General features: G+C 46.2%; 1 protein-coding gene across 1 annotated transcript; it reads left to right on the top strand.

The window, feature by feature from the left end:
• The first annotated feature begins 678 nt into the window (after positions 1–678).
• LOC121974826 (transcription factor TCP7-like) lies at positions 679–2131 on the top strand. The gene is made up of 2 exons (XM_042526080.1): positions 679–1644; positions 1785–2131. The coding sequence occupies exon 1, from the start codon at positions 855–857 to the stop codon at positions 1623–1625; it is 771 nt and encodes a 256-aa protein (XP_042382014.1). The 5' UTR covers positions 679–854; the 3' UTR covers positions 1626–1644; positions 1785–2131.
• Positions 2132–15119: the final 12988 nt, after the last annotated feature.

Here is a 15119-nt window from a genome sequence, read left to right on the forward strand (position 1 = left end):
TTTTTTTTTTAATTTGTGAATTAAAAAATAATTAAAAAAAAATAAAAAATAAAATATTTTTTTAAGAGTTTATTTCTAGGGTTCAAGCTTTGATTATAGTGTGAAAGTTATTTTTTTTAGATTTTAGGCTTCCCAATTAGGTTATAGTGTTTGGTTTTAAAAAAAAACTAAAATAAAATTAATTTAAGGGTTTATTGAGTATTGTAATATGTTAAGGGGATATATTAAGGTATTAAAAATTTATATAAGGAAATATTAAATTTTTTAATTAATTTTTTAAATTTAAAATATTAAAAAAATAAAATAAAAAACAAAAAAAAAAAAACCGAGAGATGTCCTGCGCGCGCTAAATTGCAAATGGTGACGACCAAATTATCCAAATGGTGGGTGGGGTCTGTAGGAGGGTAAATAAATGTTATCGCGTAAAAAGACCTAAGCTACTGTGACCGTCTTCCTTCTTCTGGCGGTGTTCGAGGAAGCAGGAGACGGCCGAGGCCGAGGCCGTGGTTGTGGCCGTGGCCGTGGCCGAGCCGCCGAAGGAGTCCGAGTGTCGAACGAAACAGGGGAGAACGGCAGGAGGAAAAAAACACAGAGGAAAAGAAATAAAAAATAAAAAAACCAAAAAAAGCGCGCGCCTTGTGGTCCCCACCTCCCCATGTGCATCTTCTCTTCCTCTCTGTCTCCACCTTCTCCTGCCTCTCGCTCTTCTTCCTCCTCCTCAATCATTACTCTCCTCTCCTCTCCTCCCTCCCACTCCTCCTCCTTCGCTTCCGCTACCCGTTCCGTTCCTCTTCTCCGAAACGAAACAAACACAACGATATTAATTCTTTCCTTTCTCTATTCCTTCCGAGGCCATGAGCAACCCTGACGACGGCGGCGGCGCCGCCCTCGAGGGCCAGCACAAGCCATCGCGGCCGCCCGTAGCCGGGAACGGCTCGCTGGTGCTCAAGAAACCCCCAGCCAAGGACCGCCACAGCAAGGTGGACGGGCGTGGCCGCCGCATCCGCATGCCCATCATCTGCGCCGCCCGCGTCTTCCAGCTCACCCGCGAGCTCGGCCACAAATCCGACGGCCAGACCATCGAGTGGCTCCTCCGGCAGGCCGAGCCCTCCATCATCGCAGCCACCGGCACCGGCACCACGCCCGCTAGCTTCTCCACGGCCTCCTCTTCTCTCCTCCGCTCCGGCCCTTCCTCTTCCCCCGCCCCTCTCGCCCTCCCTTCTCCCTCCTCCCCTACCGCCGGCACCCACCTCCTCTCTCACTCCCTCGCCCCCGCCCCCTTCATCCTCGGCAAGCGCCTGCGCGCGGACTACGAATCCGGAAGCAAAGAGGAAACCGTCGCGGACGCCAACGGCGGCGTAGGGATCGGACCGGCCGCCGGCTTCTGGGCCGTGCCGACCCGGCAGGACTACGGGCAGTTCTGGAGCTTCGCGACGCCGGACATGGTCCCGGTGACGCTAACCGGAAGGTTCGCCGGGCAGCCGATGGGGGAAGCATCCGCCGCTCGCGTCGGCAACTACCTTCCCCTCGCCGGACACCTCAATCTACTAGCCTCATTGTCGGGTGCTCCCGGAGCCGCTTCCACAGGGGCTGCGTCGGCGGCGACCGACGACGACGCTCATTAGCTAGCTGCTTGGAGTTTAGGTTAGCTAGGGTTCTACCCCGCCCGCTGCTCTCTGTCTCGAGTCAAAAATCCTTAGTTTGTTTGTGGAATCGGAGTCATTACTTGGTCGTTCTTTAGCCCTCTTTCTCCATTTGTGTCTCAATAATTAGGGTTTTCTCAGCTCAAGATCAAGATCAAGATCAAGATCAACCATGGAATTCAGCTGCAATTAATATTCTTCTTCACCCCGCCCGCCCGCACGCACATGTACACACGCCGAAGCTGGATGTAAAAAGTCGGTGGTCATCCTCTGTGGGGAAAAAAGAGCATTAAGTGCGATCGAGTGCTAGCTAATACGAAAAAACTGACTTTGGAAAGAAAACCATTCCATCTCTGTCTTCATTCTCCGAGTCAGAAATCCTCCTGTTTGTTGCATGCCAAACCTCCATCCCTCGTAACCACATTTTCTTAGACGATTTACCAGCCAGCGCGGCTGCAATTAATAATAATATGATTGGTTTATTGTAAGTGTTTATGGATATGCTTTGGTTTGTCCGGAAGCTAATAAGACTTCAGTTCCTCTAGCCGCAAAAGTTGCTTTCCCGGATTTCTTAATCGACGACATTGTCTCCACTGTTCATCTGTTTTGCTGATCCACCACTTGGTCCCTATCGTCTGTGCCTCAATAATTATCAACGTACTATACTCACAATCGCAGTGTAGAATTTTCTCTCTCTCTCTTTTTCTTTTTGTAAACATTAATTTTGTTATTGTTCGTGAATCGCGACGCTTACTTTGTTGCATGCCAATCATCCGCTCTTACTGTTCTTCTTCTTCTCACTTTGGATTTGATTTACAAGCGCATTGTCATCACTGCGACGAGGATTTAGGCTTCTCGATCAAAGGTTGAACGCATGGTTTACTTGTACACTTCTATTTACTATTTCTTGGGCCTTTTCTGTCAGAGATTGTTCTTTCCTTAACAGGTTCTTGCAACTATAGACATATTAATATTGTCTACCAATTGTATGCACTGACGTGAACGGGCATCCATATGAGGCCATGCTCTACTCGATCACTCTTTGGATTTGAGCGACTTTTGAACATTTTTCTCAAGAAAATTAAGGGTTCTCAAATTAAAAATATATAGTATTTTTGGTAGGATATATTTAGAGTGTTTAGGAATTTCAAGTAGTAATTAATTAAGATCATCCATTTTTAGATTGAAATCATGGAAGCATCTTGATATATATCCATTTTTAGGCTACTAGTGGCTTTAAGAAAAATTAAGAGAAGATAATGGTCCATTCATGAGTACGAATACTAGATTTTTTTTTGTAAGATTATTAAGTGCGATTGATATTGCAAATACTACCTTATTAATCTCTGTTTTCGCGACACAGAGTGTTCTAAATATGCATTTAGTGACATAATTGAGATATGAGACTGATATAGATTAATTAATCTAATTAAAAGATGTGAGATTACGTTTTGAATGAAGAATAATCTCAAGCTGATTTAAATATCTCAAATCCTATTTTTAGATACACCTCAAAATCATACGATGAACTAGAATCAGGTGCTTGATATCTCCTAGGGCATATGTATTGGGATGTTTATAGCATGCGATTTATGCTATAAACCTCTCCCCACTATATAAGTGGGGTTTATAGATTTTTTTTTTTTTATAAATCTGTATCAAAATCTTGGGACCAAGTTTATAAAAAAAATAGTGGAGAAGGGATAAAGAGAAAATTTTAAAAGAAGTAAGGTTTTTAAAAGAGAGAGATTTATGATAGTAGAGAGAGGTTTTTAAAAGGAGTAAGGTTTTAACTTTTGATGTGGTGGTGAAGCATAATCTCTTCAGGAGGTTTACTATTACAGATACCCTTAGATATGTAATTTCATGTTCTAAATTTTATAAAATATGGGATTAAATACACAAATTTGATACGGGTGTATAACAATCAACCAAAGGACGCATTGAAAATTACAAAATTCTCAAAAGATGCACTTAACTTTTAGGTTTATGAAAGGATGCATTTGTTTCTCATTTTACACTTTCTGCTAACTATGGTTACGTTGTGTTGTATTCAAAAAATAATATCACTGTGATACTCAATTTTTAAAAATAATTTTACTATAGTGTTGCCTTTCAAACATTAGTACTACTATAATATTGATTTTCAAAAATCAACACCATTGTAGTGCTGAATAAATCCTAATGATTAATTAAAATAAAAAAAAAAATAAAAGTTAGTTGCATTTTCGTGAGAATTTTATAATTTTAAGTGTCTTTTGATCCATTGTTGAAAAATTAAAAGATATCATTAAGTAAAAAAAAGTAATTATTAATTATTTTTAGCATTATTGTAATCACTATAATGTGTTAAAATAAATTGATTTGACTTTATTAGAAATACTATATATAAATTTAATTAAAATTATTTAATATTATCAAATTATTTTAAAACGAGATTATTTAAAATCTGTTATAATAGTTATCAAACTGTTGTAATTACAAGAGTTTTAAAATAATTTTGACTAAGTTAAAATGATTTTTTATTAAATTTAAGTAATTTTGATTAAATTGATAATTATAATATTTTTATCAAATTGAATAAAAAATTTATTTTAAAATGTTATAGTAAATACTCTATAATTGTTAGGACAATACTACAATAATGATAATTTTGTATATAAGAGATATAGGAGGTCGGGCATCTTTTTTATTTTTTTAAAAGTATTTTTTTAATTTTTTGATATTCGAAACATTATTCTCCCGTGTCATACTGTTCAGTTTTCATTTTATAGACAGTAATTCGATAATTTGTCCTTTTGTCTTCATTAAAAAATAAATTTTCTTAGTTTTCACGTGTTCATTCAGACTGTCTGTCAAAAGTGTGGGATCTCGACGGTTGATGATTCCCCAAACTGCTCGCCAAAGTTTTTTACCCCGGTGAGGAGAACAGTCGGATCAGGTGGGCCCTGCTCGTTTGGGTCCCGATCGTACATGTGGGCCTGGAGGACGAGAGAGGCGGGTCAGGTTGTCGGCCTCTTTTTCTGGACGGTCCCTTTCGTGTTTTTCTCTCTTTTCCCAATTATGAGGGGGACAGATATTTTCACTCTCCTTCCGTGCCTCAGTGGGCGCCCATCGCGTACGACTCCACTCAACCTGGGCAGCATTTGAGCAAACCAAGGAGGAGAATATCAATCGTTACCCATTCGCTCACCGCTATTGCTGGAAAACAGCCAATGTGGACATCTGGTTGGCGGGCCCCTCTGGTGGTTGGTTTATTGTAAGCCTTGGGTAGTTTGCCGGCGAGGATAAAATTGGGTCCCACTCATTAACTTTCTTGCTGGAATTATTCCCGTTTGATCTAGGAAACGTTCTTTTGAGGGAGTGAATAAAATTAAACTTTCTAGAGCAAATTTGAGGATCCACTTGGTAAAATTTATTTCCATTCGTATGATTGATATACATAAGCTTAACTAAATAAATAAAATTTAATAAAATTTTTCCCTTAAGGTTCTCGATTATAGTATTCAAAATTAAAAATTTTAGATACTCACGAACAATAATATTACTCTTTGAGGAAATGTTGATTTAAAAAAAATGAATTGAGCCGCTTGGATTTGATCCAGGCTCCTCAACTCCATAAAAAACAAAAAAAAGTTGACAAAGGCACCTCTAATGCATTGGAGGTGCCTTGAGTAAGGGTGCACATGGTGGTGGTAAAAGGCAAATAACTTGCCCCCAGCGCTCCCACCAACCCATTTGAGTAAGGGTGCACATGAATATGTAGTAGGTGGTCCGTAGTAGAGAAATTCTCTCTCTCTCTAGAGAGAGAGAGAATACTGATATGTTATGTGACGACGTCCGTGACTGAGGCATGTGGCCACATGACGGACAACCCACATAGGCGCGTGCCTCTTAGACGCAGACGCTACTGCGCACAAGGGGCGCAACATATCAAATTTGTATGTGTATATTGTTGGTGCTGAAAACACTAGCTAATCAAACCTGTGTTTTGATATTGACAAAGGTTCAAAGTTAAGTTATTGTGATCTAACAAGCTTAAATAAGTTTGCAAGAAAGTCCTAGTGAGGCTAAGAAAAGAAGTCCTAGTCAAGTGGATTAGGTAAGAAGTCCTAGTCGAGTGAACTGGGTAAAGAATTCTTGGTCAAGTGGATTGGACAAAAGTCTTGGCAAATTGAGAACGTCGACCAGGAGTCCTAGGTCTCAAGGACACTAGACGGAAGCCTTAGGGGTCGCAAACACTAGGTAGAAGTCTATACGGGTCGACGATAGGACATCTAACGGGAAGTCCCAAAGGACAAGATTGAATGTTGAGCAAAAGTTGAAATAGGTCAGGAAGACCAGATATTTGATAATAGGTAAACACTCCTAAGAGAAGTAGGTGAGGACGCATTCCCCATTGAGAGAACAGTAGGTGTTGGTCCAATCTAGGATTTTAGTGAAATCCAAAAATCAAAACTGGACAGTCCCGAGACTATCTAAATATGTTTGTACTTATATTTCATATTATATCTATTGTGCTAGCTCTGTGATACAGGAAATTAAAGTTAGAGTTAACGCATTCCAGGTGCTCGGAGATCTAGGCGACAAGAAAGGATCTAGACGCTTGGAATGGCCCTAATCTAACCACATGAGCAATTGAGTTAGCACACCGTGGTTGGCTGGCACACATCAAATCTAGGTGCCTAGAAAGGATCTAGGCGCTCAGAATGGCCTGAATCCAGCCATGTGAGCAACTGAGTTGGCACACCGTAGTTGGTTGGCACACGTCAAACTCCAGGTGCTTGGAAGGGATCCAGACGCCCAGGAATGGATATAGGCGACTTGGATAGAGGTTTGTCGAGTTGCAGCCACATCAGTAACCCAGGCGCCCAGAAGGGATCCAGGTGCCCTGAGTTGGATAAGTTAGTGATGAAGGTGGATTAGATAAGTTTCAGTGGAGGCGTGTAGCTAGTCCAGATGCCTGGAAGAGGCTATAAAAGAAGGGTTCAACCAACAACTTCAGACACATATTCTATATGACTTTCATACTCATCCGTTGCTCTAAAACCTGCTCTACGACACTAAAACACTGCTCCAACAACTGACACTCAAGTTACTATATTCTTCATTTATCGATATCTTTTTATTTACATTCACTTTGTATTTAATTCATCTGTGATCCGGTAGTAAAAATCCGGAATCCCATAAGGAGTCAACGCTGAGGGTAGGTCAAAGGATCTAGTGGTTCGCCGGAAAAGGGCAAGCCGACCGGACTCAGAAGAAAGGGAAATCTGATAGTAAAAGGCACCCTGGTAGGGACCAGGGTTCCGACGCTCAAATAAAACAGTGCGTAAGGACCGAGCGGAAGGAAGTGCCGCCTGGACGGCGCAAAGAATCAAGCTCGTCCGGACGACGTTCATCGCCCGCTCGGCGGGCCGGGCATCCCAGTCAGACAGTGGGTAAAAGACGGGGATATCTGCTGACAGCCGTCAAGTCGTATGGGTCAGGTAAGCTCGCTGACAAGCCCATACCGGGATATGGGCTGAGGACACGTGTGTGCCTCTATCAGTGTACTCACGCTCCTTCCTAGCTCTATATAAGAGCCCTCATACCTTCGCCGGAAGGGGGTTTTTTTTGGAGGTATTCTACGATTCTCGGATCCACTTTCTTGCTGTGAGCTTTGCCTGACTTGAGCGTCGGAGGGTCGCCGCCGGGAACCTCCCCGGCCCGACTTTTGTGCAGGATCGCCAGAGCTTCGTTCGACTAGCCGGAAGTTCACTCCAACGATTGGGAGCGTGCCGCGTGCCCAGTGTCCCTTGGTTCAGCGATTCGGACAGGATCAAATTGGCGCCGTCTGTGGGAACGCTCCTGCATCCGAACGGAAACAATGGACGAGGCTGGACGACAACACACGGTGACGCTTTCTACGGAGGAACTCGACGCTCTGGTCGAAATTAGGGCCGCCAAAATTGTTGAACGAGCGGCCGGAGCAACAAGCAACATCTGCGTCGGGTGGCCGAGCGGAAGCACCTCCAGCCACCGTCGCATTCCACCGGGCCTTATTTCGCACCCCTGAAGCCAGCTCGGAGAGATAGAGACTCTTCAGACGAAATGCCAAGGCGAGATGACAGAAAAGGGAAAGCTCACCGGGCGGATTCATCTCCCGAGCGGACCAATCGCCAATTCTCGGAGGCTATTCTACGAGACCCTCTACCCAAGCACTACGTGCCTCCGACGATAGGCGAGTACAATGGAACAACGGACCCGGATGACCATCTGGGTAAGTTTGACAACACAGCCACGCTCCATCAATACACCGATGGAGTGAAATGCCGCGTCTTTCTTACCACTCTCTCGGGATCGACTCAACGGTGGTTCCGGAGGTTGCCGGACGGATCCATCACGAGCTTCAAGGAATTCCGAACGGCCTTCCTCCACCACTTCGCCATAGTCGGCGGTATCAAAAGACAAGTGTCGACTTGTTCGCCATCAAGCAAGGCCGAGAGAATCGCCTACATTCAGTGATTCAACCAAGTGGCGATGGACATCCCAACGGCCACTTGAGATGATGAACGCCTTCACACAAGGCCTTGCGGATGGGGACTTCTTCCGGTCGCTCAGCCGCCCGAGATTATGATCACATGCTACATCGAGCCAACGAATATATAAATGTGGAAGAAGCGCAAGCCGCTTCGGAAAAGGAAGCTCGGTAGGCGGGCATCTACTCATCTGCGGAAGCAACACACCGGCCCCCTAGAGGACCAGGGCGATGCAATCCGATCCCCATGCGGATCTCACGTACAAGAGGTGGGCCGCTCGGCCAAGCCAAAGAAGGGTGGACCCTATGTTGCACCCTCTATCAGACGGATCGCACAACACGAGGGATTGCGAAGCCTTCCCTTTGTATCCATCTGTCCCGGGAAGCGAGCAGCGATCTCCTCCCATCGACGGAGACATAGGACCCATGAAGCGGACCGGACCCGCAGAGACGACATCGCAGACACCGAGCGGCACCGATCTCAAGGCGGGAGAATCGCCGGGCGAGAACGGTCACGACCGTCCGCTCGGGAAGAGGAAACAATACTTCCGGTAAATCAAGATTATTGCGGCGGACCGACCGGAGAGACTCAATCGAGCGAAGGCGGGCGTCCGACCGCAGGATCCACGCGGTTTGTAGCCAAGAAGCGGGCAAGTGGACGAAAATCACTTTCGGACCGAGGACTTGGAAGGAGTAGAAGTGCCCGACGACGCTTTGCTCATTAAAGCGGTAGTAGCAAATTATACCATTCACCGCATTGTTGACACAGGGGGCTCGGTCAACATCATATTCAAGAAGGCGTTCGATCAGTGAATTGATCGGTGAGCCCATGGACGACCCCTCTCACGGGTTTCAAGTGTTCAGGACAGATCCGGCTAGCCACCTCACTGGGAGAGGAGCCGCTCAGGAGGACCAGGACAATAAACTTCGTGGTGGTCGACTCTCCATCATCCTACAACGTCATTTTGGGACGACCGGCGCTCGGCGAATTCCGAGCGGTTGTCTCAACCTTCCACCAGAAGATAAAGTTCCCCGTGGAGGACAAAGTAGGAGAAGTGAGTGGAGATCAGCTAGCAGCTCGGCGGTGTTATATAGAGATGATCCGAGCAGAAGCTTGCTCCGCTCGGAAGGCGCCCCGAATCGAGGTAAATGCCATAACCGAGAAACCTCCTGCTTTAATTTATGATGAAAAGGAGGAAGTTCAGATCCATCCGACCCAACCGGAGGCCACGACTTTTATCGCCTCGGATCTGGAGGAAGAGCAGAAGGAGAAGCTGATCCAATGCCTCAGTAAATCATGATGTCTTTATCCGGTCGACACAGATTTCTCGCGAATAATAGTGCGACATGAGTTGCATGTCCGACCGGACCCTCGGCCGGTGAAGCAGAAAGGGACTTCAGCGCGACAAAATGCCATCATCCGAGCGGAGTAGAAACTCACTAGGCCGCCACATATGCGAGGTGCAGGTGGGCAACGTAGTATTGGTCTCAAGCGGGCGGCAAGTGGAGGGTGCAGTCGACTTCGAGACCTAAACAAAGCATGCCCCAAGGACTTTTATCCTCTGCCTGGTGGACTCTACGGTCGGCTGTGAATTAATTTGCATGCTTGACGCCTACCAAGGATATCATCAAGTGCCTCTAGAGGATCAAGAAAAGTAAGCTTGAAGGCACATATTGCTACAAAGTGATGCCGTCGGATTGAAGAATGCCGGGGCCACCTATCAACGCTTGATGAACAAGGTGTTCAAGGAGCAAATCGGGCGGAATCTGGAAGTTTATGTGGACGACATTCTTATCAAATCCGTCCGAGCGGCCGATCTTTTCAAGGATATAGAAGAAACCTTCCGAACGCCGCAAATATGGAGTCAAGCTAAATCCCGAAGTGCCTGTGAGCTAAAGGAGGGCGTTTCTTGGGGTATATAGTGACCGAGCGGGAATCAAGCAAATCCCAGGTGAAAGCACTGCAAGACATGCCGCCCCAAGAAATACAAGAGAAGTGCAAGGTTGACCGGGATAATTGCTTTATCCAGATTCATCTCGGAACCGCCGGAGCCGCCATTCTTCAAGATCCCGCTTGAGGCTACTAAGTTCCATGGGATGAAGAGTGTGACCAAGCATTTGAAGAGTTGAAGACATATCTAAATTCTTTCTGGCCAAGCCGATCGTGGGTGAGTCACTGTATATGTAGGCTCGGCACTTGTAAGGTCCAGCAGCGAGGAGCAGCAGGTGTATTTTCTAAGCCACATTTTAAAGGATGCTCGTTACACTGGGCTCGAGAAGTTGGCCTTAGCTTTGGTTCTAGCCGCTCGGCGCCTTCGACCGTATTTCTTGGCCCACACCATCATTGTCCGAACGAACAGTCCACTCGGAAGGGTGCTGTTGAATCCAGAAGCGTCCGGACGGCTTATCAAGTGGACGACAGAATTAAGTGAATTTGACATCCAATATCAGCCCCGCTCGGCGATTAAAGCCCAATCCTTGGCTGATTTTGTGACCGAAGTGCAAAGACCAGAGCCGGAGGCTATGTGGAGAATATATGTGGATGGATCCTCCACCCGGCTCGGAAGTGGGATCGGAATATTACTACTCTCACCTCAGGAGGAAAAGATGCACTTATCCATCCGGCTAGATTACAAAGCGACTAACAATGAAGCCGAGTACGAGGCCCTTATAGCCGGATTGCAGGCCGCTCGGCATGTGGGGGCCGGTCGGGTGACACTTTATTCGGATTCACTGTTAGCCGCTCAGCAACTCTCCGGCACCTTTGAAATCAACTGTGTTCGGCTTAAGATTCCCCGAACGGAGAACCAGGCGGCCGATGAGTTAGCCAAACTCGCGAGCTCAATAACACCGGTCGCCATTCAGCAACCAATTGAAAAAACGCTGCTGGTGGCGCATGTCGACCGGATGCAAGGCCTCACATTTCCAAGAGACTGGAGGACACCTATTATAGAATTTCTCAGTTCGGGCACCACACCATCCGATGAATATGCAGCCCGGCTCCTCAGAAGAAGAGCCGGTCGATTTACACTCATCGGAGATCAGCTTTACAAGAAAGCTTTCTCGCGTCCTCTGCTGAAATGTGTAAGCTCGGAGGACTCAGCTTACATCCTCCAGGAAGTACATCAAGGATCATGCGGAGGTCATCCGGGAGGACGCTCGTTAGCCAAAAAGATCCTCTTAGCCGGATACTTTTGGCCAACTTTACAAACAGATGCCGCTTGGATAGTATCTACTTGCCTTTCATGCCGAAGTATCACAACTTCTCTCACCGACCGAGAGGAGATGAAGGCATCAACCATCTCATGTCCGATTCGATCAATGGGGAATGGATATTGTGGGTCCATTTCCGATGGCGGAGGAAATTCTTACTAGTGGCGGTGGATTATTTCTCCAAGTGGGTGGAGGCCGCGCCGCAGATTACTGAACAAATGGTTAAAAATTCATCCGCAACACATCATTTGGGTTCGGCATCCCGCCGACTAGTGTCCGGCAACGGCGGCAATTCACGGGAAGATGTTAGAGGATTGGTGCAAGAGCTACGATTGAGCAACATTTCACATCCGTGGCCTATCCTCGAGCAACGGTCGCCAATCGGGAAATTCTTCGATTCTGCGCTCGGCTCGACCATTTGGGAGGAAGTTGGCTGGATGAAGCTTGTGGGCCATCCGAACGACGCCGAAAGAAGGAACAGGAGTCACACGTTCCATTTGGTATATGGCGGTGAGGTCGTCATTCCGGTCGAAGTTGGAGTTGAGTCTGATCCAGAGCTACGATGATGACAACGCCGAACGAAGAAACATGGAGCTGGACTTGGTAGAAGAGGAGAGGGCGAAGGCGTCCGTTTGGCTGATGGCATACCGTCAGCGGATGAAGCAAAACTACAACCGGCGCGTCATTCCCCGATCATTCCAGGTCGGCGATCTTGTGTGGAAGAAGATCAAGCCGGTCGGTGACGTCGGCAAGCTTGAAGCTCCATGGGCAGGTCCTTTCAAAATCATCGAAAAGCTCCGCTCGGGCGCGTATTATCTGGAGGATGAAGACGGTCGGCAGTTAGATAGACTGTGGAGTGCGAACCACCTCCAGCCTTACCGGGCGGGGTGAAAGGTGTATCACTATAAATCACCATGTGTACATTTTTCGATTGATTACTGAAAATGCAGAAATGAAAAGTCAAAAGAGCGAAAATAAGGCATTATCATCAAAAAACGAAGGCCCCGTGCCGCTCGGCCGGATGTATATGGGTCAAGCCGAGCGCTCGAAAATCGGGGGCCCCGTACCGTTCGAACGGAGGTAAATTATCTGAGCCAAAATGCTCGACGAAATAGACCATGAGCCGTTCGGTCGGGAGTACGTTCTCCGCGCTGGGTGACAGGTGCGCTAAATATAAATGTATATACTTTTTCGTCGCCTATATGCTTGCAGGAAGCAAAAGATAAAACACATTGAGCATTCTCCGATGAACGGTTCACTGCGTGAAGGTTCATGTCGCGGCCGGGGCTCGACCGGGCTGCGTATAGAATATAAGCATCGTTCGAACTTGAAGACCCCGATCGGCTGGGCTGCATACTAGGGTGGCGAAAGAAAAACCAAAACCTATGATCGGTGATAGCGGAGGTTATTGCAACGAGGCCCGAGGCTGCCGTTCGCCGGTGTGTAGTCTCATCGACGCGTCGACGAGCCCGTCGTTAAAAATCGAGAGCGCGCCGACCGGCTATAAAACCGCGCCGTCGAGCTCCGACGATAAATATCGAGAGACGAGCCGGCGTCTATAATTAATCCGAGCCGCCGTCGAGCCCCGTCGTTAAAAATCGAGAGCAGCGCCGAGAAAACCGCCGAGCTCCGACGATAAATATCGACGAGCCGACGCCTATAATTAATCCGAGCGACGCGGCCGACGAGCCCGTTGTTAAAATCGAGTCGCGCCGACCGGCTATAAAACCGCGCTCGAGCTCCGACGATAAATATCGATGGCGTCTATAATTAATCCGACGCGGGACGAGCCCCGCGTTAAAATCGAGCCGCGCGGACCGGCTATAAAACTGGCCACGAGCAGGCGATAAATATCGAGAGCGAGCCGTCTATAATTAATCCGAGGACGCGTCGACCCCGTCGTTAAAAATCGAGAGCCGCCCGACCGGCTATAAAAGCTGCGCGAGCTCGGCGATAAATATCGAGGAGGGCGTCTATAATTAATCCGGCGGACGCGTCGACGAGCGTTGTTAAAATCGAGAACCCTATAAAACCGCCGAGCTCCGACGATAAATATCGAGAGAGGAGCCGGCATCTATCCGAGCGGACGCGTCGACGAGCCCCGTCGTTAAAATCGAGAGCCGCTATAAAAACTGCGCCGTCGAGCTCCGACGATAAATATCGAGACAGGGCGTCTATAATTAATCCGGCGGACGTCGGCCCGTCGTTAAAATCGAGAACCGGCTATAAAAACCGCGCCGTCGAGCTCCGACGATAAATATCGAGAGACGAGCTGGCGTCTATAATTAATCCGAGCGGACGCGTCGACGAGCCCCGTCGTTAAAAATCGAGAGCCGCGCCGACCGGCTATAAAAACCGCGCCGTCGAGCTCCGACGATAAATATCGAGAGACGAGCCGGCGTCTATAAATAATCCGAGCGGACGCGTCGACGAGCCCCGTCGTTAAAAATCGAGAGCCGCGCCGACCTGGGCCCAGTGTCCCTTAGTCTAAGAATTAAGTAAGGTAAGTACCTTATTTGGTCTACTTAACTAAGTGGAACTAACTGAAACTACCTCATCACATCTTAAACTAGTTAGACCAGATTTTTTCAAAAAGAACATTAAGTGTATAATTTCTTAAAAAGGTTTTATCTAGAAGTTATCATTACTGTAATACCCAAGAAAACCCTTGTGCCTCATCATAGCCCCGAAAGCTAATTTACATTCGTTAAAAATCGATATCTTTTTATTTACATTCACTTTGTATTTAATTCATCTGTATTCATATCGAGTTTATAGTGAATTACTCAACAAAAGCACTCAACGAGTGCGGACCTTGGACTACCGGTTGCTGGACTGTAAACCAAGTAAAAACAAAGGTGTTAGGCTTGTGTGTATTTTCGTTTCTTTATTTCTGTTGCGTATTCTCGTGTTTTCTGAAAAAGTGATGAGCACTATTCACCCCCATCTAGAGATATTTTCAATCATACAATTGGCATCAGAGCGAGAGTGTTGTGAATTGCTGCAACCATCTTTTCGAGCATTTTTTTTCATTGTTTTCATTTTTCATTGTCAATCAAAATCGGTACAATCACCCCTTCTGATAAATCCTTTTTATCACTTATGATTTTTTATTTCTCGAAATTGGTTCAACACCACTTGAGTTAATTTTATTTTTTCACATTACTCTTCTCCCGTATTACTAATCCAAGACCAAGTCTTGGTACATTTTGTTTTTATTTTTTTAAGAGATTTATTCGAAATGACCCATCAAGAAGGATACAATACCGTTCGCCCACCTCTCTTCTCTAGTGAGGACTTCACCTACTGGAAGAGCCGGATGGAGTACCACCTCAAAACTCAGGTAGAGATGTGGATCACGATCTAGACTTGAATCACACTCCCTACTAAAAATGGAGAATCCATCCCCTACGACAAATGGGAAGCACTAATGAAGAAGAAGATCGAAGTTGATGTTAAGGCAACTCAAATCCTATAATGCAGCCTAACCAAAGAGGTGATGAAAACTGAGTCAGACCCTTCAACAGTGCTAAAGAACTATGAAACAAATTGATAGAGATACACGATGACACTTTTGACACCAAACAAATTAATTAAATGAGTTACTGATAACTCACTTAATTAATATCTAGCTCCAAGAGTAGTACCACTCAACCTTATTGTCATGTCAGACTAAGTCCACCTGCAGGGTTTACATGACAATCCTTATGACAATCCTTATGAGCTCCTCAAGGGGACATCAT

This window comes from Zingiber officinale, chromosome 4B (assembly GCF_018446385.1).
Source record: "Zingiber officinale cultivar Zhangliang chromosome 4B, Zo_v1.1, whole genome shotgun sequence".
NCBI lineage: Eukaryota > Viridiplantae > Streptophyta > Magnoliopsida > Zingiberales > Zingiberaceae > Zingiber > Zingiber officinale.

Bases quoted from the DNA above. Each gene is read 5' to 3' on its own strand.
- LOC121974826 (XM_042526080.1), top strand. From the start codon at position 855: ATGAGCAACCCTGACGACGGCGGCGGCGCCGCCCTCGAGGGCCAGCAC.